The following is a 25,801-nucleotide window of genomic DNA, read 5'->3' on the forward strand; positions in this document are numbered from 1 at the left end:
CTGTTAAACAGGGAGGAGCGGCCTCACAAGCCATGACTCAAATATCGGCTATCTTAAAAACATTATTTTTATCACTAGAAGGGAAAGCCACGTCCATCGGAAGAAGGCTTCTCCCCCAACTCTCCAATTCAGGGAGATAGTAGTCCACAAGGCCAGGGGGAAGAGCCAGACCCGAGATTCTCGCCAGAACCAAATATGGGTCCACAGGATTCTCCTCTGACTTCTGTGGGTACTTCAATGGGAATTCCATTTGACCCCCCCCCCCAGAAGACCCACCGGAACCTTTGTCTCCCCCAGAAGTCCTCACATATTCAAAATTTGTTGTAAAAGTGGGCTCCATCCTCAAAGTGGAGATGAAGAAAATCCCAGATCTGAAGTAATGGAAACTTTAAAAAATTTTCAAGTCCCATCAGAGCCTACTGAGTTACCATTGCACAATGTTCTGGATGCTGTGATGGACAAATCTTGGGAGTCCCCATTTTCAGGGCGCCCAATCTCTCACAAAACGGACCTGAAATTTCACATGAGGAAATCACCTCACTATGGCATAGTCCAACTTCCGCATGCGTCTATGATTGTACAATTAGCCATGAAGAAATCTAAGAAATTACGGCTGCATTCAAACACCTCCAGAGAAAGACAGACGGTTCCTGGATGAATTTGGTCACACAGTTTTTCAAGCCACAATGCTAAATGCAAAATCTCAGCAGCACCAGTTCTATATTGCTCAATACTTATATGAATGCTTACAGACCCTCAAACCGTACATTTCAGCTGGAGCGGGGGACCAGATTCTTCTTCAGACCTCAACAGATATAGAAGAGGGTGTATGACATTTGCTTTGAACCATTCATGAGGCCTTCGAGATTTCGGCTTGTACATCGGTGACTTCAGTTGGGGCTCTCAGGATAGCCTGGCTCTGCACCAGCACTATCCGGGAAGACATACATGAAAAACTGGCGGACTTGCCTTGTAAATGGGATGACTTGTTTGGGGATAATCTTCGAGAGTGTCTCACAATTAAAGGAGCCAAAATATGGTGGTTTTATCCCTCTCTTCACCCTCAGAGCAGCAATCCTCCTCAAGAGATATTATTCTAATACAAGAAGCTGTTCTATCAGCAGTAACTGTACAGGGCGTACACGACGTACAGACTGCTGCCATACCAATCTCCTAGACAGGAGCAGCAACCCCAACCCAGGGGCCGTCCAAGAGACCAATGGACGCAAGAGCAGCAGCAAGGTTCCAGCCAGAAGCCGCACCAGAATTTTTGAGCAGAGTTTAGCCACAACTGCCTGAACAGTGGGGGACAGAATATCCCATTTTTACCATTCCTGGGATTCCATCACATCGGACTGTTGGGTATTGAGTATAGTTCACAATGGTTACAAACTAAACTTCAAGAGGAACCGTCCAATCCCGCACCTTGTTCCTCCGTTTCAGAATCATGCACAGAATATGATTTTACAACAGGAGGTGCACTCGTTGCTTCACCAGGAAGCGATTCAAACATTACCTCGACGCCAGCGCAACAAAGAGTTTTATTCCCAATACTTCCTCATCCCAAAAAAAGTGGGGGGCTGTGTCCATTTCTGGACCTTCTTTCCCTTAACAGGTGAATTTAGAAGGAGAAATTCAAGATGACATCTCTCAAATCCATCCTACCATTCCTCCAGCCCAACGATTGGATGTGCTCACTGATTCAAAGATGCTTACTCATACATCCCAATGCACCGATCTTCCTGGTATTACATGTGTTTTCAGGGCAACACTCATCATTTCTAGTACAAGTCCTTCCCTTTGGCCTCTAGTCGGCCCCAAGAATCTTTACAAAATGTCTACCCATAGCTGTGGCCCACTTGAGAAGGAAAGGACTAAAGCTTTTTCCTTATCTAGATGATTGGCTTCTTGTCTCTCCATAATCCACAAATCTCCAAGCGCACCTAGTCAAAACAATAGTCTGCCTGGAGAATCTAGGCTTCATAATAAACTACAAGAAGCCCAATCTTCAGCCAATGAAAGTGCTACACTTCATAGGAGCAAAGATAAATACAAATTTGTGCAAAGCCTTTCTTCCCACTGAGAGATCCCAAGTATTTTGCATGCTAGCTCTACAGTTGCAACAACAATCGCATTCCTCAGAATGTCAAACGCACCCTGTTGGGACACATGGCGGCATCAATATATTTCATCCCACATACTCGCCTTCATATGCGACGCATACAGTGGGGGCTCAAAGCCCAATGGTCCCAGAACGGCCAACTAATGTCCAAAAGGATGGCTCTGACTCGAGCCATGAAAATAGACACAACCTGGTGGCTGTCCCCATTGCTCTTAACAATAGGAGCACCATTTCGCAGCCCAATACATCAATTCATCTTAACCACAGATGCGTCAATGAAGGGTTGGGGTGCTCATCTACAACATCTAAAGTCACAAGGTTTGTGGTCTTTGGTAGAGAGGAATTTTCAAATCAAATTATTGGAGTTGAGAGTGATAAGGAATACAGTTCACATATTTGTGCCTCAGCTTTAGGGAAAGTGTATGATGATACACATGGACAACCAAGTGGCCATGTTTTATATAAACAAGGAAGGAGGGTCCAGTTCCAGGTACTGATTCTGGAATGGGCAGAAGCATGCTCGATAACTTTAAAGGCAACTTACCTACCTGGAATGGTGAATACAGAGGCCGACAGGTTCAGCAGGTTCTTTCACCACCATGAGTGGTCTCTACATCAAAAGGTGCTGAACATTCTCTTCGAGGCATTGGGCATCCCATGCATGGACCTCTTTGCAACAGAAGGCAACAGAAAGGTACCGAGGTTTTGCTCCATCTACACAAGCCTGGAAAGATTATTGCAAGATGCGTTCCTCATCCCCTGGATGGGGAACGTATTCTACGCATATTCCCCGTTACCACTGATAGGTTGAACAGTTCAGAAATACATCACAGATGAAGCAGATCTGATCCTCATTGCTCCAGCCTGGCCCAGACAGCCATGGTATGCCTATCTAGTTCAGCTTTTCCCTTTATTCACCAATTCCTTTGGGGAGCAGTGCAGAACTACTGACATAGGAGAGAGGCACTCTATTGCACCCCATGTATTCCTGCCTGCAGCTGACAGCATGAAGATTAAGAGGGAGTTGTTAAACCAACTCCAATTACTGCCAGGGATCCAAGACATTCTTGTTTCCACTAGGAAGCCATTAACACAGGAAGAATTACGCATTCAAATGGCAATAGTATCTTCATTGGTGTGTGACAAAAGGTATTGACCCTTTCTCTTGTATCCCTGAGATGCTGTTGGAGTAGCTACATATGCTATTCACAAAAGGATTAACAACTTTGTCTATCAGAGTACACAAGTGCAATAGCCACATATGATTTCCCAAAGGATGGACACTCCATTTCAATCATCCACTGGTATCATGGTTCATGAGGGGACTTCTGAGACTTCGACTGCCAGTCTCCAAACCTTCGATCCCTTAGGATGTAAACATAGTGTTGGAAAAGCTCATGCTTCCACCTTTTGAACCCCTGGAAACGGTCTCTATGAAGTTTCTAACTTGGAAAGTAGCATTCCTGGTCGCGGTGACTTCAGCAAGACGAGTTAGTGAACTTCAGGTGTTAGTTCACTATCCTCCTTACTTACAATTTTACCATAATAAAGTCACAGACACATCCGTCCTTCTCACTAAAAATTCTCTCTGCTTTTCACCTGAACCAAATGATCGCACTATCTACCTTTTTACCAAGGCTGCATAAAAATGACAGGAAAAGATTACTTCTCACCTTGGACTGTATGAGGGTCTTGGCCTACCTAAAAAAAAAAGACTCTGACAACTAAGCAGACATCCCAGCTCTTTGTATTATTTAATCTAAATGCGCCAGGTTTGCTAGTAGCGAAGAGGACTTTAGCTAATTGGATAACTCAATGCATTCAGTTCTGCTAGTCTGCACTTTCTACCCAGCTGATAACCTCTGTTAAAGCACATCACATTAGGGCCTTTGGCTTCTATTGCACATCTGCACAATCTGCCATTGGACATTTGCAAGGCAGCTACATGATCGTCTGTCCATACTTTCATGTCTCACTAACAACCAACAATCAGCTTAAGATGCCTCGGTGGGATCAGCAGTGTTACGTCATACCGCTGGAATTCGAAACTATCCACAGAACTCGTAGATTGTGCACACAGCAAATAATGAGTAATTGTAACCAATGACTGTCCTTCAATGATCTAGTGATGCTGTGCATGTAAAAGCAACCCTAAGATGGGGATTTCCAGAGAGCATTGCTAATTTAGCCTGCTTATCGATGGGAAACGCAAATTTGCTTATGGTAGACGGTGTTTTTCATAGATAGCAGGATAAATTATCCATGTGGCCACGCCCTCCTTTCTGGAGAGCCTTGCCTTTGCTGCACTTCACTGACTATCTTATCAACTGAGGAAAAGGGGTAATCCCGCATGAACAACCGTGCATGCGCACAGAGCAAAGCTCTGTATTCTATGAGAGAAACTCTGCCCCTTTTCACCCAGAGGACGTCACCCAGAGTGCATGGCTAATTCATCCTGCTATCTAAGGAAAACACCATATACGTTATGCAAACTTGCTTTACACCTCATCCCTAGCAGAAGTAACCTTATGCAGCAAGGGAACTTGACACATGCCTAGACAAAAGTTATATTCACATTTTTAAAGTAGAGTGTGTAGGAAAGATTAGTTCTTGAGGTACTTAAAATTAAGCAGAATTTTACTGAGATAATTAAAAGTGTCAAATTTGTTTCAAGAAATTCAGATAAATTGTTTTATTTAGAGGACATAAAAAGTTTAGGTGGCATCCAAACTAGCCATAGCAGGTTGGACAAAGGACTAGATAACTACAGCACATATGTTAAAAGAAAATCAGGCTCTAAAGCAGGGGTCGGGAACCCATGGCTCGCGAGCCAGATATGGCTCTTTTGAGGGCTGCATCTGGCTCGCAGACAAGTGTCGCCATACTTCGCGGTTCCCCGCTGACCCAGCTGCTCCCCGGTCCTCCGCCGCCCGGGCTTAAAATGCTGTCAGCCCGGGCGGAACGCGGCAGGACAGCTGGAGTCAGCGGCCCCGGCGTGCCCTCTTCTTCCCCCCCCCCCCCCCCCCCCGCGGCCCGGAAGAGGAAGTGGAGAGCATCGGGTGCCTGCGCGGGAAGAAGAGACCACACTAGCGTGGTCTCTTCTTCCGCGCAGGCACCCGATGCTCACCACTTCCTCTTCCGGGCCGCGGGGGGGAGGAGAAGAGAGCACGCCGACTGGAGTCATCCGGGTGCCTGCGCGGGAGTCATCGGGTGTCAGCCGGGTGCCAGCGCTGGAGTCATCGGGTGCCTGCGCGGGTCTTCCCGCGCAGGCACCCGATGCTCTCCACTTCCTCTTCCGGGCCGTGGGAAGAAGAGAGCACGCCGGTGCTCTCTTCTTCCCGCGGCCCGGAAGAGGAAGTGGAGAGCATCGGGTGCCTGCGCGGGAAGAAGAGGCCACGCTAGTGTCCGACGGGAAGAAGACTGCAGCGCGGCTCGGAGGAAAATGAAAATCTTCAACCGCGGCCGATGGGACTCCGCCTTCGCCTCCGCGAGGGCTGAAAATGAAGGAGGTTAGCGTTGGGAGGTGGCTGCTGCTGCCGCGAGTTCCCGGGGGGGGGGAAGGGGGAGAGAGAGAGAGTGAATGAATGAGCGAGCAAGCATGTGTGTTTGAGATCCTGTGTGTGTGAGTGAGAGATTGCATGTATGTGAATGATTGAGAGCCTGTATATGTGAAAGAGAGTATGTCTGTGATTGAGATCCTGCTTGTGAGAGAGAGAGCATGAATGTAAGTTTACCATTGGGAACCTGTATGTGTAAGTTTGTAATTGAAAACCTGTTTGTTTGAAAGAGTATGTGTGTATGATTGAGATCCTTTGTGTGTGAGAGAGATCATGTGTATGTATGATTAAGAGCCTGTGTGTATAAGTAAGAGAGAGATCATGTGTGTCTGTGTCTGATTGACAGCTGGTTTAGGTGATGGAGCATGTGAGTATGTGATTGAGAGCCTGTGTTTAAATGAGAGAGAGAGACCATGTGTGTCTGTGTGATTGAGAGCTGATTTAGGTGAGGGAGCATGTGAGTATGTGATTGAGAGCCTGTGTTTAAATGAGAGAGAGAGACCATGTGTGTATGTGTGTGATTGAGAGCTGATTTAGGTGAGGGAGCATGTGAGTATGTGATTGAGAGCCTGTGTGTAAATGAGAGAAAGAGAGGACATGTTTGTAAGCATGTGAATGAGAGTCTGTGTGTGAGAGAAAAAGACAGCATGTATTTATGTGATTGAAAGCCTGTGTGTGTGTAAGCGTGAAAAGATAGACAGCATGTGTGTAAATGTGTAATTAAGAGCCTATATAAGTGAGAGAGAAAAAACATTTGTATATGTGAGTGACTGAGAGCATGTGTGTATAGGTGTGTCATTGAGAGCCAGTGTGAGAGAGAGCGCTGGTATGTGACTGAGAGAGGAGAAAGTTCCAAGCAAACCACCCCACCTCCTGCTAATTCAGAACAATCTCAGGACACCTAGATATCAAACGTTCCCAGGTATGCAGAGCAAAAACATTTTTGTATCCTTATTATTTTTCATTACTGGATCTTTGTGTCTGCTATTTTGAAATATTTTGTTGGTATCTGGAAATGTTTTATATGAGTTTTTAATTATTGGATATTCCACTCATCAGCTGTTTCGAAATATGTTCTTTTTGTTAGTACAGTTTTACTGCTGATGATTTTATATTTCTTGATTTGTTTTATAAGGATGTGTGATGTTTCTTTTTTCCTTTGTTACACTGCATACAGAGACTCTGGCTTGTTGCAGTTTCCAATTCAGTTTTTGTCTGCATGCTTCTTGTTATGCGTTTTGGTCTCTTTATTCTATGTTAGGTGAGGGACAGCACGTGATTCAGGTGAGGTTTTCTGCTGGCGTGTAGTTTCTGTGTAGGACTCTATAGCAGCCTGACTTGGTCCGTTTTCCTAATAGGAGATGTATTGGTGTCTTAAGGCCTGGTGTAATATTTTCAGAGACTTATTGTACTTTAAAAGTGTGATCTTACATAAAATGCACACATTTACTTGTATTTAGTTTTAAACATATTGTATGGCTCTCATGGAATTACATTTTAAAATATGTGGCGTTTATGGCTCTCTCAGCCAAAAAGGTTCCTGACCCCTGCTCTAAAGTAATCGGAGCACGTTTAAGTAGAGTACAATCATCTTCTTGTGAGAAATATACATCCTTTAAAGATTTGTAAAGCAGCCATACGGTCCATATTACATTCATTTTCCAAACAATACAGATTGAATGTTTATCATAAAATAGAGCACTGACTGCTTATAAAGCAAGCATTCTAAAAGGTTTAATATCTTCCCACCGGGAATAACTGAGCTTTGGTACTTCCCAATCACTCTGGACTGATGTAGCAGAAAGAAAAGGAAGGAGAAATGTATAGTTACTTGATCATTTACTTTCCTTTATTTCTGCTATACCAGTCCAGGAACCCATCCAGGAAGAGAAACTTAAAAAAATATATAAAACCATTAAATACATAAAATTAAAGACTTAAAAAATTTTTAAAGAGGAAGGAAAAAGTTATTTCTGTTTAGAGTATATGGTCTTTTTTGTAGTTTTCAGTATGCATTATCAGAGGAATACTGGCTCAAACTGGTCTGTGCTCAACAGATGTCTTAGTGATGTTTCAGATTAAACAAAGAATATTCTCTGCCGCCTCAGCTAGATGAGGGACTAAACCCAGTGGTTCTGGGCTGGTGTAGCTGAAATAAAGGAAATGAAATTATCAGGCAAGTATACATTTTTTTGAGATGGGGTGATCAGAAATACACACAGTTTTCAATGTTGCCAGAGGCATTTTGATATTCTCAGATTTAATCTCTATTCCTTTCCAAGGAATTCCTAACAATGTAGAACAATGACATACAGTTCAAAAAAGTAGACCCCAGAGAACAGATTTTATTTACACATTGACCTGATTTGTGACACAAACAAATTTTAAATTGTCTCTTTTCAGATGGGAATATAAAAGTATTTGTGAAACCAGGGTTTGCCAATTTTTCCACCTTGCTTCTCATTGATGAATCTGAGACATTGCTTATTGGAGCCAGAGAAGCTATCTTTTCGGTGGACCTAAATGACATCTCTAGAGAAATAGCCAGGGTGAGCCAAACATAACTCTTGCCTTTTATATAGAGAATCTTTACTGTTAGTTTCAAGTTAGGTATTTTTTTTATTTTAATTATTTTACACTATTCTGTTAACTAAGAAATGTTTTTTGGCCGTTAGCAAAAAAGCTATTTACCTATCACTTGCTCACCAAAGAAAAAGTTTTGTAACTGTTTCACAGTACAGTATTCGCCATACGTACCCAGATCAGTCCATACTCCTAGGTTTTGTCTCCCTGCCAGTAGATAGAGACAGAAAGTTTTACTGATGCTGCCACTTAACCTTGTGTACCACCTGCAGCTCCTCAGTATTTCTCTGTCTCCAGCAGATGGTAGATGGTACAAACTCTGCAGCTCTGAAGTTGTGTTAGGATTTTTTTCTTTTCAGCCTTCCTCCCAGGGGGTTTTGGATCCTGGTGGGTTCTTCCCTGTCTGCTTGAGGCAGACGAACAGGGGGTTGGTGACCCTTTAGTAGGCTCGGGCCAGGCGCCTGTGGGGTGTAAATATGGTGATCCAGATCTCTCCCCTTCACGAGGCCGCTCCCGAACCTGCAGCCGCCGGGAATGAGTCCCTTTTTGAAGCTGAATACTTCCCTGGTTCTTTTTTTTTCCAGGGTTGTTGGCTTTATAAAGTTTACAAAAAAAAATGTACTGATTGGTGATTTCTCCTCAGCGGCTCAGGTTAGTTTTCGGGGTATTTTCAGGACCGTGGTCAGCGTGTGATGGGGCGTGGGTCAGCTCGGTGCGCACCCACTTGAACAGGCAGGGCCTGTGTTCGATGTGTGCCGCAGCGGAGGAGGGGCTTTCTGAGAGCTGGAGCAGTGTGAAGCACCTGTGATTGTCTTCCCTGCTGCGTTTGGAGGCTTATCAAGTGGCGCAGCGGGGGATGATCCCTTCCCCTTCAGCGCAGGAACGGTGGCCATTTTGAATTCTTTTTCGGCCATTCCCATGCAGAGGAGGAGGAGAGGCCCCCAGCATCTGTCCCAGATCCGTGCCAGCCTTGAAGTGGGGCAGAGCGATTCTGATGAGACTGAGGAGCCCAGCACAGCGTGGCCTGCGCAGCCTGGGCCGTTTTCAGCTGATTTTGTGCTTTTGCTGCTTGAGGCCTATTTGGAAAGTCAGGAGGGCATGTCTGCCCACTCGCAAGCATGGTGGTCGGTCGGAGGGACATAGGAGAGATCCGATGGCGGCTCGGGTCTCAGCCGGTCGCATCCTTGCAGTCCCAGAGGGGGGAGGATTTGGATGGTGTCGATGGTTCCATGGTGGGAGCAGGGACCCCTCTTGGGCAGGATTTACCTTTGGACCCTGGACCAGGAGGGCTTGTGCAGGGCATGGATGCGGATGACATTCCGGTGTCTGAGGGCATTGACCCGAAGGTTATACATTTGTTCCATAAGGAGGAGTTAGGCCCACTGATTCATCAGGTGCTTCAGGAGCTTGGTCTTAAGGTGCTGCAGGAGGATTCAGATCTCAAAGGTGCGGATCCAGTTCTCGATGGTTTAAGGGGCCCGCCAAACACTTTTCCTTATCACAAATCGGTAAGGAAATTTGTGGAGAGGGAATGGAATACACCCGAGGCCGGTTTGAAGGTGGGAAGAACAATGACAAAGCTCTGTCCCTCACCTGAGCAAATGCTGGAGCTCTTAGTTCTTCCTAAGGTGGATGCGGCGGTCTCTGCGGTCACTTAAAAGACAACAATTCCAGATGTGGGGGCCGCAGCATTGAAAGGTCTTCAGAATCATAAGTTAGAGGTCCTTCTGAAGAGGATTTTTGAGATGTCAGCTCTAGGTCTTCAGGCTGCCATTTGTACAAGTTTTATGCAGAGGGCCTATTTTACACTAGGTTCAGCAGCTTCAGGATCCTCAGACAAGCTTAAGTGCAGATGCCAACAAGGCAGAGCATGTAGAGGCAGCAGTAGCATATAGGGCAGATGCCTTATATGACTTGGTGAGAACGTCCTCTCGGATTATGGTAACCGCTGATTCCACTCGGAGATTGCTGTGGGTGCGCAACTTGTCAGCAGATCTGTCCTCCACGGCTCAACTGGGGTCCTTACCTTTTAAAGGGAAGCTCTTGTTTGGTGAGGATTTGGAGCAGTTGATAAAGAGTTTAGGGGAAAGTAAGGTGCATAAGTTGCCTGAGGGCAAGCGGTTCTTTCAGGCGAGGTCTCGTTTTCGAGATATCAGGCAATCCTATCCAACCAGAGGTTTTTCGGTACCGCAAAAGCAGTTCTCGGTTTGGGGCCATACCTGGGTTTAGTCCTTTCGTGGGGGTAGGAGACCCTTCCGTGATACTGCAGCCAGTAGTGCAGCGGGAGTTAAATCATCCCAATGAGGTGAGGCTGGTCCACTCAGTCATTCCTTCTACAGGGGGACGATTAATGCGGTTTTATGGGGAGTGGACCAAGAGTCCAACAGGATAAACATCCTGCATGAGACTAAATACAAAATTGAATCTTTATGGGTAGAAATCCCTTGTGTGTCAGGGAAGACTACAGTGATAGGGGTATACTACCGTCCACCTGGTCAAGATGGTGAGATGGACAGTGAAATGCTAAGAGAAATTAGGGAAGCTAACCAAATTGGTAGTGCAGTAATAATGGGAGACTTCAATTACTCCAATATAGACTGGGTAAATGTATCATCGGGTCACGCTAGAGAGATAACGTTCCTGGATGGAATAAATGATAGCTTTATGGAGCAATTGGTTCAGGAACCGACGAGAGAGGGAGCAATTTTAGATCTAATTCTCAGTGGAGCACAGGTCTTGGTGAGAGAGGTAACGGTGGTGGGGCCGCTTGGCAATAGTGATCATAATATGATCAAATTTGATTTAATGACTGGAAAAGGAGCAGTGTGCAAATCCAAGGCTCTCGTGCTAAACTTTCAAAGGGAAACTTTGATAAAATGAGAAAAATTGTTAGAAAAAAACTGAAAGGAGCAGCTACAAAAGTAAAAAATGTCCAAGAGGCGTGGTCATTGTTAAAAAAAAAAAATACCATTCTAGAAGCACAGTCCAGATGTATTCCACACATTAAGAAAGGTGGAAAGAAGGCAAAACGATTACCGGCATGGTTAAAAGGGGAGGTGAAAGAAGCTATTTTAGCCAAAAGATCTTCATTCAAAAATTGGAAGAAGGATCCAACAGAAGAAAATACGGTAGGATAAAGCATAAACATTGGCAAGTTAAATGTAAGACATTGATAAGACAGGCTAAGAGAGAATTTGAAAAGAAGTTGGCTGTAGAGGCAAAAACTCACAATAAAAACTTTTTAAAATATATCTGAAGCAGAAAGCCTGTGAGGGAGTCAGTTGGGACCGTTAGATGATCGAGGGGTTAAAGGGGCACTTAGAGAAGATAAGGCCATCGTGGAAAGATTAAATGATTTCTTTGCTTCGGTGTTTACTGAAGAGGATGTTGGGGAGGTACCCGTAATGGAGAAGGTTTTCATGGGTAATGATTCAGATGGACTGAATCAAATCACGGTGAACCTAGAAGATGTGGTAGGCCTGATTGACAAACTGAAGAGTAGTAAATCACCTGGACCGGATGATATACACCCCAGAGTTCTGAAGGAACTAAAAAATGAAATTTCAGACCTATTAGTAAAAATTTGTAACTTATCATTAAAATCATCCATTGTACCTGAAGACTGGAGGATAGCAAATGTAACCCCAATATTTAAAAAGTTCTCCAGGGGTGATCCGGGAAACTACAGAACGGTTAGCCTGACTTCAGTGCCAGGAAAAATTGTGGAAAGTGTTCTAAACATCAAAATCACAGAACATATAGAAAGACATGGTTTAATGGAACAAAGTCAGCATGGCTTTACCCAGGGCAAGTCTTGCCTCACAAATCTGCTCCTCTTTTTTTGAAGGAGTTAATAAACATGTGGATAAAGGTGAACCGGTAGATATAGTATACTTGGATTTTCAGAAGGCGTTTGACAAAGTTCCTCATGAGAGGCTTCTAGGAAAAGTAAAAAGTCATGGGATAGGTGGCGATGTCCTTTCGTGGATTGCAAACTGGCTAAAAGACAGGAAACAGAGAGTAGGATTAAATGGGCAATTTTCTCAGTGGAAGGGAGTGGACAGTGGAGTGCCTCAGGGATCTGTATTGGGACCCTTTTCAATATATTTATAAATGATCTGGAAAGAAATACGACGAGTGAGATAATCAAATTTGCAGATGACACAAAATTGTTCAGAGTAGTTAAATCACAAGCAGATTGTGATAAATTGCAGGAAGACCTTGTGAGACTGGAAAATTGGGCATCCAAATGGCAGATGAAATTTAATGTGGATAAGTGCAAGGTGATGTATAGGGAAAAATAACCCATGCTATAATTACACAATGTTGGGTTCCATATTAGGTGCTACAACCCAAGAAAGAGATCTAGGTGTCATAGTGGATAACACATTGAAATCGTCGGTTCAGTGTGCTGCGGCAGTCAAAAAAGCAAACAGAATGTTGGGAATTATTAGAAAGGGAATGGTGAATAAAACGGAAAATGTCATAATGCCTCTGTATCGCTCCATGGTGAGACCGCACCTTGAATACTGTGTACAATTCTGGTCGCTGCATCTCAAAAAAGATATAATTGCGATGGAGAAGGTACAGAGAAGGGCTACCAAAATGATAAGGGGAATGGAACAACTCCCCTATGAGGAAAGACTAAAGAGGTTAGGACTTTTCAGCTTGGAGAAGAGACGGCTGAGGGGGGGATATGATAGAGGTGTTTAAAATCATGAGAGGTCTAGACGGGTAGATGTGAATCGGTTATTTACTCTTTCGGATAGTAGAAAGACTAGGGGGCACTCCATGAAGTTAGCATGGGGCACATTTAAAACTAATCGGAGAAAGTTCTTTTTTACTCAACGCACAATTAAACTCTGGAATTTGTTGCCAGAGGATGTGGTTAGTGCAGTTAGTATAGCTGTGTTTAAAAAAGGATTGGATAAGTTCTTGGAGCAGAAGTCCATTACCTGCTATTAAGTTCACTTAGAGAATAGCCACTGCCATTAGCAATGGTAACATGGAATAGACTTAGTTTTTGGGTACTTGCCAGGTTCTTATGGCCTGGATTGGCCACTGTTGGAAACAGGATGCTGGGCTTGATGGACCCTTGGTCTGACCCAGCATGGCAATTTCTTATGTTCTTACTACCACAGCTTCCAGAGGACGCACACCACAAGCATTACACTAGGTCTCGAAAAACTTCCAGATCCTGACATACGAGAGAGAAGTAGACTTTCTTCTAGCCTGCAAGAATGTTTTCACCACTGCCTCAGGATAGCCCTTTTGCCTCAATCGCCTCCGCTCAAAAGCCATGCTGCTAGACAAAAGTGAGCAGCCTGGTCTGAAAGTATGGGCCCCTTGGGGAAGACGACCCAAAATGTGACTGAATCAAATCAGCCCATCCACAGCTAGATTGACCAGATCCACGATCCATGGACGTCGCAGCCACTCAGAAGCCACCAAGACCACCTCGCCTTGATGTTGTTCTATCTGACACAAGACCTTTCCCACTAAGGACCACAGTTGAAATACGTAAAGCAGCACTCCCTGAAGCTAGGGCAGCACCAGAGCATCTACGCCCTTGGCCCCAAACTCGCTTCTCCAGCTGAAAAAACGAAACGCTTTGGCATTCTGACGAGTTACCAGTAGATCTATATGAGGATCCCCCCATCTCTCCCGGATGAGCTGTATTGCTACCTCCAACAGCTCCCATTCTCCAGGATCCAACATCTTGCAACTCAGAAAATCCGCTTGCATGTTTTCCACACCTACTATGTGTGAAGCCACTACGCACCCCAAATGTTGTTCTTTCCATTGAATCAACTCCTGGGCCACCATTCGACTCTTGGTCCCAACCTGACCATTGATATAAGTTACCGTAGTCACATTGTTGGATAGCACAGTTACAGATCGACCACTGATCAGAGGCAGGAAGGCATGTAAAGCCAGTCGCACCGCCATGGTCTCCAACCAATTGATTGACCAAGATGACTCTTGCCTGTCCCACAAACCATGAAAGGACTGGTGCTGACAAATTATTATTATTAGATTTTTGTATTCTGCTTTTTGGCACTTCAAAGCGGATTACATTCAGGTAGACTAGCATCTGTAATAAGCACTACCAATTGGGAACTTCCAACGGCATGCCACCCAGCAAATTATAATCCAGCAGCCCCAAGACAGACTGTCTCATGCCATGCCCTCGAGAGGCAAGGGAAGAAAAAACTCCAACAAAAGCGGATCCCAGCGCGCCAAAAGAGCCCTCTGCAAAAGTCTCATATGAGCAAATGCCCACGGAACTAGTTCTAGGGTAGAAGCCATTGAACGCAGAACCTGCAAGTAATTCCACGCTCTGGGAACCGGCAAGGACAGCAAACGCCGAACCTGCCCCTGTGACTTCTGAGCCCTGCTGCATGTCGAACTGGGCACCTAGATACTCCAGAGACTGAGAAGGGACCAAGTGATTCGAGCACCTTCTGCACCGACTGACAACAGAGAGCCTCAAATTTTGCCCTGATCAGCCAGTCATCCAGATAAGGATGCACCAAAATACCTTCCCGACAACACCGCTGCAACCACCACCATAACCTTGGGGAAAGTATGAGGCGCCGTGGCCAACCCAAAGGGAAGAGCCTGAAACTGAAAATTCTGACAGAGAACCATAAACAGCAGAAATCTCTGATGATCCCGGCAAATGGGAATATGCCCCAAGAATCTGGCAAGTACCCAAACACCAAAAAGATTCCATGCTACTGATGCCAGTAAGAGCAGAGACTATTCCCTAAGACAACTTGATTAATAGCAGTTAATGGACTTCTCCTCCAAGAACTTATCCAAACCTTTTTTAAACCCAGCTACACTAAATGCACTAACCACATCCGCTCGCAACTAATTCCAGAGCTTAACTGTGCATTGAGTGAGAGAGAATTTTCTCCAATTAGTCTTAAATGTGCTACTTGCTAACTTCATGAAGTGCCCCCTAGTCTTTCTATTATCCGAAAGTGTAAATAACCGATTCACATCTACTCGTTCAAGACCTCTCATGATTTTAAAGACCTCTATCATATCCCCCCTCAGCTGTCTCTTTTCCAAGCTGAACATCTTGTCCTTTTTGCAGGAAGGTTTAGTTAAAGATTTGGCGCTAAACTCTCTTAAGGTTCAGGTGGCGGCTTTAGGTTTGCTTAGGGGCAAGATTGAAGGTTCTGCCTTGTCAGCTCATTCCAATATCGTGCGGTTTTTGCGGGGTGTCCTCCAGTGCGGAGTGTGTGTCCACCCTGGAGTCTTAATCTAATCCTTAAGGGTTTGTGTGAGGTGCCCTTTGAACCACTCAGAAGGGCTATTCTTAAGGATTTGACACTCAAAGCCATGTTTCTGGTGGCCATTTGTTCAGCTAGGAGAGTTTCTGAGTTACAGGCTTTGTCTTGCCGTGATCCGTTTCTAAGGATTTCTGACTCGGGTGTGTCCCTGTGTAGGGTACCTTCTTTTTTACCGAAGGTTGTTTCCACTTTTCATGTGAATCAGACAGTGGAGCTTCCAGCCTTTTCAGAGGTGGATGCTTCAGCTCCTCAAGCGAAGGAGCTTAAGTTGTTGGATGTCCGCAGGGTGTTGTTAAGGTACCTGAAGGTTACTAATAATTTTCGAAAGTCAGACCATTTTTTTGTCCTCTGGAGTGGTCCGAAGAGATTTCTTCAGGCTTTGAAGACTACCATTGTGTGATGGCTGAAGAAAACTATTGCATCGGCTTACATGTGCAAGGGTCGGCAGTTTCCTGAGGGGTTGCATGCTTATTTGATGCATGCTCAGACTGCTTTTTGAACAGAGGCCCAGCTAGTTTCTTCAAGAAATTTGCAGGTTAGTGATTTAGAAATCATTGCATACTTTTGCAAGGCATTTTCGTCTGATGTGGTGATGCAGATTATCCATCCTTCGGTGAGTGTATTTTGTGAGCGGGACTCTCCAGGTCCCACCCAGTATTGGGAGCTTTGGTACAACCCAAGAGTCTGGACTGATCTGGGTACGTACAGAGAAAGGAAAATTGGTTCTTACCTGCTAATTTTTGTTCCTGTAGTACCACAGATCAGTCCAGAACCCGCCCGATCTGTTCTAGTTGTATATAATGCAGAACGTTAAAAAAATATATATTGATAAAAAAATATCGGGTAATATGACCAGGATTCAAACATTCTCTGGTGAGACAAGAGAGAAATTATCAGACCTGGATAAAAGGACTGACAAGCTGGAGCAAGTTGTAATAAATTTGGACAAGTCTGTAAAAAATTTTCAGGCAACCAATCTTTCTTCCATAAAAGACAATTTGATATTGCACTCTAGAATAGAAATATTAGAGAATGAAATGAGATCACATAATCTACGTTTATTAAATTTCCCAATATCTAGACTGATGTCTGATGTTGAGTTATTTAAGAAATATGTAGTTGAAATTCTTGCCTATGACCAATCAAATGTTCCTGTGATTTCAAAAATGTATTATCTTCCCCAAAGGAAAGTGTCTTTAGCTGCTGAAGGAGGTGTTGATACTCTCGTAAGCCCTGGAGTATCAACTTTCTTGGAAGATTCTTCGGATAATATAGCAACCCGAGCTAACTTGCTAATTACTTTTTCATTGAAGAAAGAAAAGGATATATTTTTTAGAAAATATTTTCAAAATAAAAATAATGACTTCTGTGGACAGAAAATTCAGGTATTCCCTGATGTGTCTCGTGCCACACAAGCCAAACGGAAACAGTTTTTATCTTTAAAGCAAGCAGCTTTGGATATAGGAGCTATATTTTTTCTAAAATTTCCATCAAAGTGTTTAATTACATATAATTCGAATAAATTCATTTTCTTTGATCCTTCACAGCTACAGCGTTTTCTAAGGGATAAATCGTGAATTCAATTTAAATTAATAGGTTAAGGGAAATAATTGTAGTAAAACAAAGAGACATTCTACTCAAACCTCACTTTCCCTCTCCCCTAGACATGGGCTGAATCAGATGTGTTTGGTTATTGATGTGTTTGATTCGTATATGGGAATACTATATATGTACAAACATCTGTATACATGATTATTTCATTTGATGTAAATGTTATAATTGTAAAAATATAAATTAAAAAAAAAAAAAAAGAGGAAGAAGAAAACGCGAAAACATATACAAGTTAAGAGTATTTTTGTTATTTGGAAGTTGTTTTTGAAGAGTTTCTTTCTTAAGCTTTGATACAGTTCAGTACTGAGGAGCTGCAGGTGGCACACAAGGTTAAGTGGCAGCGTCAGTAAAACTTTCCCTGTCTCCATCTGTTGGCAGGGAGGCAAATCCCTGGAGTCTGGACTGATCTGTGGTACTATAGGAATGAAAATTAGCAGGTAAGAGCCAATTTTCCTTTGATCTATGTAGAATAATAAAGGGTGGGACTCTTCTTTGCCCTTTGAACATCTGGCAATCAATTTTCAGGTACATTGCCTGAGATATCCTCCCAGAGTTAAGCAATATTGTTCACATTTTTCTTTTTTTTTTAAACTATTTCAGTCTTTATTGGATAATCAATAGTTCGTCTTTATCCATTCAGACCAGTCCAGGCAAATGAGTTATGCCCTCTGACCAGCAGATGGAGACAGAGATAAACAGATTTGCTGATGTCACCCTTATCTGCATCCATACTAACCTTAACCTGCAGATATTCTCTGTCTCCAGCAGATGGTTGGTGAGCATTTTGTACTGTAGACTAAGGCCTGGTTAGGAAAATATTGTTATAGGACAGCTCGTAGAGTGAAAGGCCAATCCTCCGTCCCTCAGTTGAGCATAGCCCTGGGGGAAGATTTAGTTAGGAGCTTAAGTAGCTCCTGAGTGAAAGCATATTTTCCCTCCCTTGGCTGAGCAGGTCCTGGGCCAGGGGGATTCTAGTTCTTCATAGGTCTTGGGGCTTTCCTTCACCCTTGGCTCTTTCCACCAGTGGACATCTTAAAAAAATAAATAAATAAAAAGCCTTTCTTTGCCTGAGTTCTGTGCTTAAAGTTGGTTTAAAAGAAAAATAAGGCAGAGTGAAAGAGCAGAGCCAACCAGAGGTGATTTCTCCAGGGTTCCCGACTGTTGCGGTTAAAGCCAGGGAGCTGATGGCTGCCACAGCAGAGTGTGGGGAAAAAGGCTATGCTCTGCAGCATTCAAAGGCAGCAGGTTGATTGGGGGGGAGGGAAACGTGACAAAATTATGCCATTTTTATCTGGAGGAGAGTCACACCAAAGCAGCAATTTTGACTTTCTGGGGATGGGGGGGGGGGGGGGGGGCTGTGGGGCCTTCAGGGCAGCATATTCCCACCAGGGAGGACTCTGTAGTGGGAATGGCATCCATTTTAGGAGCATGGGATGATAAGGAGCTGGAACAGCCATCTGTTAGCCCCACGGAACAAGAGCCATTGTTAGTAACATCAGGGGCAGTAGCCTTTCCCTCAACTCTGGACCCATTCTCTTTGGCTTGGGCTTCAATGTCCAAGGAGTCTGTGAAGTGTTTGCACCATGTGTTTTGTATGGGGCAAAGTTTTGTCCTGTGATCCACCCTAGGTCTTGCTGTCCATTTATTTATTTGATTTATATTCTGCTTGTTTAGGAATTTCAAAGTAGATTACATTCAAGTACTGTAGGTATTTTTCTGTCCCCAGAGCGCTCACAATCTAAGTTTGTACCTGAGGCAATGGAGGATGAATGACTTGCCCAAGATCACAAGGAGTTTGAACCCTGGTTTACCTGGTTCACAGCCCACTGCTCTAACCACTAGGCTACTCTTGCATTCCATTTCATTTGCAGGAGTCTAGAGGTTAAAGGTGTGGATTTCAAAGTAGATGTAGATGGTAGCTCTGGGTCAGAAGATTCCCTGGACAGCATTAAGGGCTTCAGGGACCTTAGCAGTGAAGGGAAATTGGAAAAATATGAATTTCCACTGGAGGGGGTTGATGTTTCTTCTGTGATTTGTCTTTTTCATAAAGGAGGATCTCTCCTTGTTGATTTCCCAAGTGTTAGATTCTTAATATTACAGAGGAGAAGAAAGAGGAAACCTATACTTCCTCTGAAGACCCTGTTATGGTCAGTATAAGAAAACACTTGAAAGCCTTTCCTCTGTTTAAGGTGGTTAAGGGCTTGACTGATCTGGAGTGGGTTTCCCAGAAATGAAATTTAAAGGGGAGCCATCACAGTCAAAATTATACCCCTTTCGTTCAGGAACAAGAGAGGCTTAGATTTCCAAAAGTTGATGTACTGATTTGTTAAGTTACAAAATGGACAACTATTCCTTTAGAAGGTGGCATGGCCTTGAGGAATATGCAGAACAGAAGAAGTGAGTCTGTTAAAGTAGCCCTTCAAAACTTCCAGCATGGCACTGCAGAAAGCAGCATGCAGCTGTATTATAGGAAGGTCTGAATTACGGTTATTTCAGCATGGACAGGAAGAAGAGAGTTTGTGATGAGGTCCTGGAGGACACTTAACACTTGGAGCCAGGAGCAGCATATCTGGTGAATGCCTTCTTTGATTTGGTGCGTGCATCAGCAAGAAGTGTATGACTTCTGTAGTTGTGGCTTGAAGGCTATTATGGTTACAAAATTGGTCAGCGGACACTATTTCTAAGATCAATTTGTTGACAAAGCTTCCCTTTAAGGGGAAGCTGCTGTTTTGGTGAGTATCTGGAAAAGATGGCCAAGGTTTGAGGTTGATTCCAAGGTTCTGAGACCCCTTGAAGACAAGCCTAAGAATATTTTGCAGGTGGCTCAAGCCTGTAATCATTTTCAAAACACCAGGAAGTTCAAGCAGGGTCGCTATCCTAGTGTGCATAGGTCTTGACTGGCATATTTCCATCCTTTAATTTAACAAAGAGAGGTGGAAAGTACAGATCCTCAGGATCACTGGGATCCTCCTGGATTTCCCAGTCAGTTTTGGGGATCCAGTCTCTGATTCAGGTGATAAGCAGCCACATATCACAGTTTTATCAGGATTGGATTCAAATTAAGCTAGAGCAATGAGTCTTAGCGATAATATGAGAAGATTATGCTTTGGAAATTTCTTGTCCTATTTGAGATGGTTTCACCTTGCACTCTGTCAGAAAGAGGGAGGCAGAAAGACCACTCTCCAACACCTCTTAGACTTAAAAGTGGTGGAGCTAGTTCTGAGGGCTCAGTGAGTTCAGAGGTGGTAATTTATTTCATGGTTCCCAAAAAAAGAGGGTTCATTTTGTCCAATTCTCGATCTGAAGCAAGTTAACAAATTCCTTAAGTGTCATATTTCAGGGTGGAGACTCTGAAATCCATGCTAATGGCAGTGAGGCAGGGAGATTTTCCAACCTCTTTGGATCTTTTGGAGACTTATCTGCATATACCGATCAGAAAGGATCATCAGATGTTTATTCATCTTTTGATGTTAGGATGGCATTTTTTGATTTAGATTAGCTACAGCCCCACAAACCTTTTTCAAAGGTGATGGTTATGATGGCGGCACTACAAAAGGAAGGAATCATGGTACCTGGATGATTGGTTCATCAGAGCAAAGTCAGAACGGAAGAGTGTTTTGGCTACCAAAAGGGTGGTGGAGTTATTGCAGGAGTTGGGTTGGGTGGTAAACTTTTCCAAAAGCAAATTACTACCTTATCAGCCTCTGGAATATCTGGGAGCCCTATTCAACATAAAGTTGGGTTCTCTATATTTGACAGAGCAATAGGTGCAGAAATTGCAGCAGCAAGCTCCAGCATTGAGGTTGTTCCAGAATCCAATGGTATGGAGTTCTCTACAACTTCTGGGGTCCTTGGCAGCAGCATTGGATCTAGTTACCTGGGCAAGGGCACCTATACGGTCATATCAGAGATCCTTGTTGTTCATATTGAATCTTTAATCTCATGATTATTGCATTAGGCTTCCAATACTGGATCAGGTCAAGGAGAGTCTGTGATGGTGGATGAGTTCCAATAATTTGATAAGTGAACTGCAGCAGAGCAAAAAGGACAATGCAGCTATGTAACATTAGCCACCAGCCCAGGAAAACCCAGAATGAGATTGAAAAGGTTGCCAGACCCTTTACTGTAAAGGTGCTTAAATGATCATTGAATAGAAGAGTCAGAGACTCAGGTAGGGGATTTGCATGTCACAGCCCACTGGACTACTGTTGGTAACTTGCAGTGAAATATCACTTTAAATCAAAGGATAGCAAAATCCGAAATTACAGAACTATGACTAGAAAAGTTCTACATTGGAGAATTCTGAATGAGAGAGGGATTTATGACAGAAATGTACTTTAAAAAAACAATCCTAGGAAGCAAACTGATTCTCACCTTACCTACAAGAAGAGTCAGACCCTTGGTTACCCAGTTCTCAGACAACACACACAAAAAAAAAGACCAGGACGGTTGGAAGAGTGTGCACACATTCTCTTTCCATGGTTCTGCCTGGGTCTTAACCTTTTGGCTGAGAGAAGGTAACCCATCTAGGCTCGGTAATAGCGATTGGCCATGAGCTTAGTGCAACTAAAATCACTGAACATTGACTGTGGAGGGCTTTAATCACTGAATTCTAAATAAGCCATGAGCCTATTGGAGCTGTAAACCCAAACCATGAAAAACCCTCCTACCAAGGGAGAAGAACCAAAGGACAGCAGCAGATCCGGAGGTGGAGCAGTCCCACAGGAGGAAAGGGACCCCAGCAGCAGATTGAGCACTCCCCCAGGAGACTATGACCCCAGTGGCAGATTGAGTGGTTCCCAAGGAGGAAGGGAACCCCAGCGGGAGATCGGGAGGGCACCCCCAGGAGGGTGTGGACTACTGGCAGGTCCAGAAGCATAGTTGGGTTCCCCAGAAGGGCGTGAACCCCAGCAGCATTCCAGGAAGTGGAGTCAGATCCCCCAGGAGCGTGTGGACTCCAGGGTCAGACTGGGAGGCAGAGTTAGGTCGCCAAGAGGGTGTGTACCCCAGCATTGGCACAGACCTTTTCAGCAGAGTGGAAGTGGCACCGAGGAGATGGCAGCGGTTTTGCTACAATGGACACTCCAGGCCAGCGCTGCCCACCAGCTCAATTTCATCTTTTCACATGGGTGAGACTTGGGAAAAAAAGGCGGAGGGTAATAATAACCCTTGATTAATCGGGAGCTCAAGAGGTCCCTTCTAGTCTATATGTTAGTATACTGTGGGGGCCAACAACCCCAAATAGCCAAATATTAAGTGTTCTTGCTACTTTGTAGATATGTATATAGTTGTATGGCCTGAGACTATTAACCACGAGTAGATAAGTGTGCTGTTTGATATCCTATTAGTGATGTACAAAGACATGAAGAAACATATATACTTATATAGTCTAATAAACCTGTATATATTTGTACATACTGCCAGCCTTGTTTACAGTCACATTTGTTTTCCTGGTGTGAAGGGAGGGAAATCCCACCCACTAACACCGTCTTCCCCAGGTGGAGGCACATAACGTGAGGACTGATGGAGTCTGCCCTAGGGAGCTCCTGCCAGGTTGATCCCGGACCCAGGAACACCCTGTGAGATAAGCAGTCAAGGGGGCTCTGATATGGGTCTGCGGTAGCGGACCCATCTCTGGTGGTATATGTGTACTCCTGGGTGACGATGCAGCTGAAGAGGAGCTCCCGCAAGCGCCGAGGCAGGTGAGAGGCATCAGAGTGTAGGCTGGTGATGATAGACCTTGACCACTGCCACACCTGTACGCAGTAGAGAGACCCAAACAACGCAATGTTTGGTCTCATGAGTGGTCCTCCGACTACTCCTAGCCCTTTCGGACCTGCCGCATGGAGCAGCAACTGCAACAGGGCAAATGGTGGTCAAAGGATGAGGACATCAGACGAAGACGAATAGAATGAACAACACTCAGGATACGTGAGGGCATCACGGAGACGAAATTGCTTGAAGAATTAAAAGGATGACTCAAGATACGAGAGGATTTCACAAAGAGTCACAAGGTCACCCATCCTGAACAGGTGTTGCCATGACATGCACCCTACACAATCGATGAGGGCTGGTCATGGACCACGCCGGCCGGCGCACCCTACACAGCCCGACATAGCTGGTCGCGGACCACGTACGTGGTCTCCCCAAACAGGTAGAGAAAAGAGAGAGATCCAACGATGACTCAGATGAGGCCTGAACCGGAGCGTGCCTTGCACAGCCAGTGAAGAGAAGGCAAGGGAATGCCAAGGTGCTGGTTAGTAAAGTCCATCATGGAGGAGGACGAAAGGATGAGATGACATCTGAAGACGAAGATGGTCTGGATGCGTGAAGACGTGAGACCAAGGACAATGAAGACAGACATGGAATTCCAACGAAGAACATAAGCCTTGAGAAGCTGAATGGCAGAGAAGTCCCAGGAAGGACTGGCTCCTTGCGAAGGCAAGGTTGAAGTGAAGACTGGACCTTTTTATAGGCAGAAGAGGCGGATCCAAAGATGACATCACGGGTGGACCTCCTCCCTCGCTGTTCCTTTAAATGCTGCAGAGAGAGCCAGCCTTGCTTCCTAGAAGGAGGGGGCAGGACTCTGGACAGCGCCCAGGCTGCAACGCTGAGTGCAGGAGGAGGAGCAGGCCCGACGCTGAAGGCAGCTTTCCCAGCCGCAGGAGGAGGAGGAAAAACGGCTCCTTGCCACAGGAGAGACCGGGGTTTCAGGCCCTCTATCCCCGGAGGGCCCAAGGTAAGGTGGTGGCCTCCGAGCCACATGAGAATACTGTAAGCGGCTCCAGCCGCGCGCAGAGAGGGTCGGCGGCCTTCGGGCCGCTTGGGAAGTGTGTCGGCAATCTTCGGTCCGCATTGCTTACAGCAACGCGGCTCTTGCCGCAAATGAAAGATGTCGGCGGCCTCCGGGCCATGGTGGCAAAAACATCGACAGCCTCCGGGCTGCAGTAGACGGCAGAAAAGAAGGAGGAGAAGCTGCCCAAAGGCAGAATCGTAACAGGCGTTACATGGATATTTCTCATTTCCTGAAAGGGATCAGGCTTATCAGACCCCCAGTGAGAGACCCCATTCCTTTATGGGATCTGAACTTGATGGTGTCTTTCTTTGGCAGTTTCTCAGTTTAAGAACATAAGAAAATGCCATACTGGGTCAGACCAAGGGTCCATCAAGCCCAGCATCCTGTTTCCAACAGTGGCCAATCCAGGCCATAAGAACCTGGCAAGTACCCAAAAACTAAGTCTATTCCATGTTACCATTGCTAATGGCAGTGGCTATTCTCTAAGTGAACTTAATAGCAGGTAATGGACTTCTCCTCCAAGAACTTATCCAATCCTTTTTTAAACACAGCTATACTAACTGCACTAACCACATCCTCTGGCAACAAATTCCAGAGTTTAATTGTGTGTTGAGTAAAAAAGAACTTTCTCCGATTAGTTTTAAATGTGCCCCATGCTATCTTCATGGAGTACCCCCTAGTCTTTCTACTATCCGAAAGAGTAAATAACCAATTCACATCTACCCGTTCTAGACCTCTCATGATTTTAAACACCTCTATCATATCCCCCTCAGTCGTCTCTTCTCCAAGCTGAAAAGTCCTAACCTCTTTAGTCTTTCCTCATAGGGGAGTTGTTCCATTCCCCTTATCATTTTGGTAGCCCTTCTCTGTACCTTCTCCATCGCAATTATATCTTTTTTGAGATGCGGCGACCAGAATTGTACACAGTATTCAAGGTGCGGTCTCACCATGGAGCGATACAGAGGCATTATGACATTTTCCGTTTTATTCACCATTCCCTTTCTAATAATTCCCAACATTCTGTTTGCTTTTTTGCCTGCCGCAGCACACTGTACCGACGATTTCAATGTGTTATCCACTATGACACCTAGATCTCTTTCTTGGGTTGTAGCACCTAATATGGAACCCAACATTGTGTAATTATAGAATGGGTTATTTTTCCCTATATGCATCACCTTGCACTTATCCACATTAAATTTCATCTGCCATTTGGATGCCCAATTTTCCAGTCTCACAAGGTCTTCCTGCAATTTATCACAATCTGCTTGTGATTTAACTACTCTGAACAATTTTGTGTCATCTGCAAATTTGATTATCTCACTCGTCGTATTTCTTTCCAGATCATTTATAAATATATTGAAAAGTAAGGGTCCCAATACAGATCCCTGAGGCACTCCACTGTCCACTCCCTTCCACTGAGAAAATTGCCCATTTAATCCTACTCTCTGTTTCCTGTCTTATAGCCAGTTTGCAATCCATGAAAGGACATTGCCACCTATCCCATGACTTTTTACTTTTCCTAGAAGCCTCTCATGAGGAACTTTGTCAAACGCCTTCTGAAAATCCAAGTATACTATATCTACCGGTTCACCTTTATCCACATGTTTATTAACTCCTTCAAAAAAGGGGAGCAGATTTGTGAGGCAAGACTTTCCCTGGGTAAAGCCATGCTGACTTTGTTCCATTAAACCATGTCTTTCTATATGTTCTGTGATTTTGATGTTTAGAACACTTTCCACAATTTTTCCTGGCACTGAAGTCAGGCTAACCGGTCTGTAGTTTCCCGGATCGCCCCTGGAGCCCTTTTTAAATATTGGGGTTACATTTG

General features: G+C 44.5%; 1 protein-coding gene across 4 annotated transcripts in view; it reads left to right on the top strand.

Annotated features, from left to right (window-relative positions):
- The window catches only part of LOC115097807 (semaphorin-4D-like), a 197,562-nt gene that overhangs the window by 49,437 nt on the left and 122,324 nt on the right, over positions 1-25,801 (top strand). For 3 of the 4 annotated variants that reach the window (XM_029613886.1, XM_029613887.1, XM_029613888.1), the window contains one exon: positions 8,083-8,228. The exons of the other annotated variant lie outside the window; for it this stretch is intronic. In XM_029613886.1, coding sequence (XP_029469746.1) covers positions 8,083-8,228 — 146 coding nt within the window. The remainder of the gene's footprint in view (positions 1-8,082; positions 8,229-25,801) is intronic. 4 annotated transcript variants of the gene reach the window in all.

The sequence above is a fragment of the Rhinatrema bivittatum genome, chromosome 8, assembly GCF_901001135.1.
Source record: "Rhinatrema bivittatum chromosome 8, aRhiBiv1.1, whole genome shotgun sequence".
Classification (NCBI taxonomy): domain Eukaryota; kingdom Metazoa; phylum Chordata; class Amphibia; order Gymnophiona; family Rhinatrematidae; genus Rhinatrema; species Rhinatrema bivittatum.